We start from the raw sequence: 6,695 nt of genomic DNA, 5'->3' as shown, positions 1-6,695 counted from the left end.
CTTTTGATTTTTTTTCCCTCTTGAAGGCCACAGCTAATGAACGTTGCTGCAGTTAAGGGACTCTCCCCCCAGCGGAGAGACACATTAATCCAGGTACCCTTCCCCCATCTTTGCACCTTGCAGCAGACTGGTACAGTTATTTGAATCTGGTCTACACGCTCCTATGGCCCCGTGTGTGTTCCCTGCGTGCCACAAGCTATCCTTAAGCTGAATGGGAGTCCTGGGGTGTGATGGATGGAAAGCAGGACCCGTTGCAAAAACCGGTGCAGCATCCCTTTGGCGGGGGCGGCCAGGCTGCAGAGCACTTCGGCTGATGAAGGCGATTCTAAAAGGAACTCGCCTTTGTTTTACAAGGAGGCCAGCATGCGCCGGGCCGAACCCCACCCCGGCCTCACCCTCTCCCCTTGCCTCCGGCAGGGAAGGCGAGCGGGGCGCATGGCCCTAGGAAGGGCGCCGTCTCCTCAGCAAGACAGGAGGAAGCAGGGCCCGTGTCCTGGCTTGGGCGGCGCGGGGGGGGGCAGTTTCACTTCTGCAGCGAGAGCAGGAGCCGAAGTTCCCCCAGAGGAAGGAGCGGGAGCCGCGCCAGAGAGGGGGCGGGCGGGGGCTGCAGCGCCAGGTCGGCGCTTCCGGACCTGGCGGCAGCAGCTGTAGGCTCCGCGGTGGCGGTGGCTAGGGAGGGAGCGACCCTGCCGGCTGCGCTCGCCCCCGGGCTCCACCTGCTCGGCGGAGAGGGAGGCAACGGGCCGCGCCCAGCAGGGGGAAGATGACGAGCCCCTCAGGTGGGTCCGTCGGGGCTGCTGCCGGGATGGGGTGGGGAGCGAGGAGGGAGCTGCAAACCGCCGTGGGCTATTCCGTCTCCCGCCACCCAGCTTGTCTTCCCCGGGGCGGGGTGCGTGTGCATATATATTTGTGTCCTTCCCTGCCCCGCACCGGCCCGAGAGAAGAGGGGGAGGGAGGGAACGAAGGTGCTGGAACTGGGGGTGCTGCTCCGACTCTTCTTGGAGTCCCCCAGCTTAGGCTGTATCCCACCTGACTGTGCCCTTTGGGTCTGGTGAACAACGAAGGGGAGACACTTGTCTTCATGACCCCCTCTCCCCCCCGCCTCTTGCTATTCACTAAAGTTACACAATTATGAACCCCCAGTCCTGCTAATGGAAACTAAAGAGTATGACCCAACCCATCAAATATTGCCGGGGTGGGTGTGATGCTACAAACAGAGTGAAAATGTGCGTCACTGGGGATCTCTTACTTTGCTTCCTGAAGCAAAGGATGGGTAGAGGAAAGCCTACATTTTTATTTTGCAAAGTGTCTGATGTAGGACTGAAAATGTTAGACAACTTTTTTTTTCTTTTTTGAAACGGGATTTGTAGTAGAAGACTTTTGGAAAAGAGTTCTTGCATAGAGGAGTGGCTTAGCTGTAGGGACCATTGCTTATTTACAAAAGAGTGAGTTGTTTCCTTAAACAAAATGAATGCAACTGGTATATGCGTTGTTAAATGGTGAACAATACTGTGATTATAACCTAGGATTTCTTTAGTGAAATATAATTGTAGACTTATGGCTTAGAAATATACAGCCCCTCCCGTTTGAGCTCCTAACATCATATCTAGCTAAGTACAACCACTTTTAGGCAAAGCGGGTGAGATAATATCTTTTTTTGCACCAACTTCTGCTGGTAAAAGACAAGCTTTCGAGCTACACAGAGCTTTTTTTCAGGTTGTATTGAAATGAAAAACTAGATCTAATGCCCACAAAAACTGGATAGGGTTGCCAGGCGTCCAGTTTTTAACCAGAATGCCCCATCAGGCTGTTAAAAGTCTGGTTGGTGATGCTGAGGGTCTAAGGCAGGCTAGTCCCTACCTATCCTGGCCCTGTGCTGCACCCTGGAATCGGCTAGCGGCAGGTTTGAGTCCTAGGTGGGGGGTCCACAGGGCTCTGTGCACTGCCCCCACCCCGAGCACCGGCTCTGCACTCCTGCTGGTCAGGAACCGCAGCCAATGGGAGCGGGGGGTGGTGGTGCCTGAGGGCGAGAGCAGCACGCAGAGCCTCCTGCCTCCCACCCCAAGCTAGAAGCTGGACCTGCAGGCCACTTCTGGGACACAGGGCAGAGCTAGGACAGGCAGGGAGCCTGCCTTAACCCCGCTGCACTGCTGACTGGGAGCTGCCTGAGGTAAGCACATACCCCAACCCCAAGCCCCCACCCCTGCCCTAGGCCTGAGCCCCCCAAACCCCTCATCCCCAGCCCAGAGCCGGTACCCCCGCCCACATCCTAACCCCCTGCCTCAACCTGCAGCCCTCTCTCATATTCCAAATCCCTCGGCCCCACCATCTAGCCCTGAGCCCCATCCTGCATCCCAAACCCCTCATCCCCACTCCCACCCCAGAGCCCGCACCCTCAGCTGGTGGGGGAGAGCAAGCCACTGAGGAAAGGAGAATGTAGTGAGCAAGGGGCGGGACCTCAGGGAAGGTGTGGGGCAGGGGGTGGGACCTTGGGGAAGGGGCGGGGCCAGGGGTATTCGGTAGACTTTACCTTGTATTTCACTTGATTCCCATGAATATTTTATATATTTTGTTTTGGACATTTTAATTTGTTAGCGCCATTTATCTGAGTATTTTATATGACAAACTACATTTTACTGATCACTTTACTGAAGAGGACTACCATTATTATTCATAAGTGTTTAGCACCACAAGCCGCACCTATAGTTTTATATAACTACTCCCCCCAAAATATCCATCAATCATATGTTGGTTCAACTTTAAACCTATGTATCATTACATACCAAAAAATACATCAAAAAATTATTTAAGGTTGCAAAGTCAAGCGCTTGAAAGTTAGGAAAGGCTACAATTAAGGTAGAATGGGCAATTGAAATTCTGGTCATTTGGAATGTGGATTGTCACATACTTTTTAATTAGATGATCACATGCTATTTTTTCCATCTCATTCAATACACAGGATGGACTGTGTTCAGTGATCAAGGCAGCTAATTCAGTATTTATCTTCATAATTCAATGTGTGATCTTCAGCCTTATTTTCTGCACACCATCCAAACCCTGCACTGAATACAGAATTATTCATTTTTTCATGGTCTTTTTTGTGGGGTACATTGCCATGGGATCCAAGTGCCTTACAAAAATTAATGCATTTTTCTCCCAAACTCCCTTGATATAAGAGTATTATTATTTCCATTTTACAGAAGGGGAAACTGACACAAAGAACATAGTAAATCAGGGTCAGATCCAGCATTAGAATTTAGGATCCCTGTACTCCCAGCCTTGACCACACTGCTTTACTGAGGAAGGTTCTGAGTATTTACAGCTCCCATTGACTTCAGGTGGAGTTGAGTGTTCAGCTTCACTTCTGAAAATGAGGCCCCAAGTGTTTTAAATTGAGCACCTAGAAAATGAGAAACACACGATTAGTGACCACCTGCCAAAAATTGGGTTTAAATGACTTGCTTGATATCACATAGTAAGTCTGTGGCAAAGGCAGGGATCTATTTTCACAACTCTAGGAGACAGAAAAGTATTTTTACCCTCATCTTACCTATGAGAAAATAGATATGAAGGCCAGAATTTGTAAAAGTGTCACTATTTTCAGTGCCAACATGATGGAGCACTCGCTCCGCATGAGACACCCAGGACTTATTATTTTCTTGTTTCCTCAGTGTTTTTAGGATTTTATAGCACTTTCTGTGTTCAATAAACTAACTGATACCCACAACCCCCTTATGAGGTACAACAGAAGCTCAAAGATATGAACATCAGAGTTATCGCCTTACTGATCAACCAGACCCAGGTGGTACTGGAAGTAAGTGGAGACCAAAAAGAAAAAAAAGGCAGCAAATACTGTACTGCAGTGGTCATCAACTGGTCGATTGGGATTGACTTGTTGATCCTAGAAGATCTCCCAGTCGATCGCGATCTGTGACAGACTTCTTTATGCAAATTTCACTAAACATACTGTACCAACCGTAGATAAAGCATTCATGAATGGCCGGGGTGAAAGTGAGCCAGTATGGGCCGGTACAGCATACCAGTAAGAACCTGCACCGGCCCATACACAGCCCACATTAAAGTGGTGCCGCTGCAGCGCTTTAATGTCCCTGCCCCTTTTGCCTCCCTCGTCGGCAGCCCTGCTGGAAGGGTCTGTACTGGCATGGGCGCCGACAGGGGAAGCAAAAGGGGCAGGGATGTTAAAACACTGACATGGCAGCACTTTAAGGATGGTCCTTTGCCATGGCAGTGCTTTAATGTTGCTGTGCCCCCTCCCTCCATCGGCAGCCCTACCAGCAGGACCACCCATGCGGGGCGGGGGGAAGCAGCAACGTTAAAGTGCTGCCTTGGCAAAGGACCCTGCAGTGCTTTAATGTCCATGCCCCTTTTGCTTCCCCTCGGCTGCCGACGGGCTGAGGGGCAAAGGGAGCAGCTGCCCTGGGGCCAGCGATTTAAAAGGGCCCCGGGCTCTCCGGAGCCCCGGGCTCTTTAAATTGCCACTGGAGCCCTGGACGGCGTGGGCCAGGAGGCCTGGAAGGGCTGGCTGGGGGATGCTGACCTCTCCCGCCGCACCCCTTCCGCCCAAGGGCCCACCCCTTTTGGGGGCCGGAGCTGGCCCTGGCCCCGTACCGGTAAGTGTCTGGAGTTACTTTCACCCCTGTGAATGGCAGATCTTTTATGACATCTGTCTTCACTTGTGGGATAATCCACTAATGGTGATGCCATACTTGAGTTATAACTCTTCTCCACATTCATGAAGATAAATGTCATAACAGAGATTAGCCATCATGTATTCTTTATTTATATAAAGTGCACTTCTTATCTCCCACTTGACAGAAATAAGTCATTAAAATTGATTGTATTTGAATTGAATGTGTTAATCCTACAGGGGAATCTAGCCAATGACTAGGCTTGGAAACATTTGATTTTTATATTTCATGAATCAGAGAAAACAGCAATATATATCCAGTATTTTAAATTTTTTTTAATTAATTTAAATGTTTGTATTAATAGGAAATAAATAATCCTCAGCACTTGATTTAATTCAAAATATATTATGTAAAGAGTGAGCTTTAGAGGAGATTTAGAAATAATATTACAGAAATAATATCTTCTCAATATTTATTTGAGTATAAAGAAATGCTAATTTTTTTGCAAGATCCTGTGGTGTGCATTCACATATGCATGCAATCGTGTTAGACAAAAATGTTTTTTTGTGTATTAAAAACGCCCTTTCTATACATTTTGCTTATTAATGATGAAAACATTTTGATAGTTTTTTAGGATGAAAAGAAAAATCTAGTATTACTGAGATTTAAAGTTTGAAATCTAATTATTCCAAGCCCCATACTTAAAGGTTGAGGTTGACCATTTCATCTCCATCCAAGATGCTATCCAGTTGCCAGTGTCTTCAAACCACCCCTACTGGCTGGAAACTTAACTCCCCTTTTTAAAAAACATTCAGCGTGGTCATGGAAAGGAAAACATTTTCCATTAAACACTAAAATAACATCTGTGGCAAATTGCCGGTACTGTTCTGCTGGGTCTCGCGCTTTCTCTTCTCTGGGGTAGGTTCAGGGCACTATTGCTTGCCTCTGAACCAGTTCTTAATCTATGATGCCATCCGGTACGCATGCCCAGACCTTCGATGAAGGAAATGGTCCCATACCTGCAGATGATACGCCATCGGAGGTGGGACTCGGTGACCGTGGTCGCCTTGTCCCAGATGGTAGGGGAGGAGGAGCAAACCCGCATCTAGTGTACCTCAGCCGGAAGCTCAATCCCCAGGGAACAAAAATATGCTGTGTTGAAAAAGGAATGTCTGGCGCATAAAATGGCATATTGGAGAACTCTCCGCTACATCTCGCTGTGGCGGTCGGTTTTACCTGTGGACTGATAACACGCCCCGCTCCAGTGGATGACAAGGAACAAGGAAAGAAACGACAAGAAATGACGCGGTGTTCGCTCTCCTTGCAACTTCCATTTTCCAGGGTCCAGCATAGGGCTGGAAGCCAACACGTGGCAACGCTGTATAGGCCTCGTCAACCAATAAGCCTGACAGCTAGCCTCTCGTCCCTGAGTAGCACCAACCCCTTGGTGGTTGTGAGCGGGGGGGGGGGATATGTTGGATACAGCTATGGCCAGAAGGCAGCATAAGAGTGTTAGCAGGAGGGCCTTATTCCCGGCCAGGGGAGGAAGGTTTGCTTTAGATTAAGCTAGAAACAGCGTGGCGCATTTGAGCACTGACGACCAGTTAGAAGGCACCTGACTCCAGCTAGAGCACCTGTGACTCCAGTCATGGGATAGTAAACTCCTGCTTAGTCAGACAGGGGTGGTAGTTGAAGGAGATAATGGTGGATTTTGGAGCAGAGGTGCAGATTGACAAGAAGAGAGAGTTGGTCCAGTAGAGAAATATGATAGGGTTGGAGGTAGTGCTGCGGTGTGAACGTGGGAAGCCCAACAGAACGTCTTAGGTAAGAGGGGGCACTCAGGCTTGTATAGAAGAGAGCGAGAAGCCCTTCGCGCACAGGCTGACGGGTAATGAGAGGGAAGTAACGCCAGGGGAAGAAGGACCGCTAGTTCAAGTGTTCACCAACAACCCCAGGGTCCCTGGGTTGGGACTCTGGTAGTAGAGGGCGGCGCCCAGTCCGCTCGCCTCTCAACACTCCCCTCACTCCAAGGAACACTAGGGGAAT

The 6,695-nt window shown here is 49.3% G+C and overlaps 1 protein-coding gene across 2 annotated transcripts in view; it reads left to right on the top strand.

Moving 5' to 3' along the window:
* The first annotated feature begins 637 nt into the window (after positions 1-637).
* BANK1 (B cell scaffold protein with ankyrin repeats 1) overlaps positions 638-6,695 on the top strand; it is a 310,492-nt gene continuing 304,434 nt past the window's right edge. Inside the window, exon 1 of one of the 2 annotated variants that reach the window (XM_075066227.1) lies at positions 638-779. In XM_075066227.1, coding sequence (XP_074922328.1) covers positions 764-779 — 16 coding nt within the window. In that variant the 5' untranslated portion in view covers positions 638-763. The remainder of the gene's footprint in view (positions 780-6,695) is intronic. The other variant, XM_075066228.1, reaches the window with a different exon arrangement.

This window comes from Chelonoidis abingdonii, chromosome 5 (assembly GCF_003597395.2).
Source record: "Chelonoidis abingdonii isolate Lonesome George chromosome 5, CheloAbing_2.0, whole genome shotgun sequence".
Classification (NCBI taxonomy): domain Eukaryota; kingdom Metazoa; phylum Chordata; order Testudines; family Testudinidae; genus Chelonoidis; species Chelonoidis abingdonii.
This window is presented reverse-complemented; position numbering and strand designations above follow the sequence as displayed.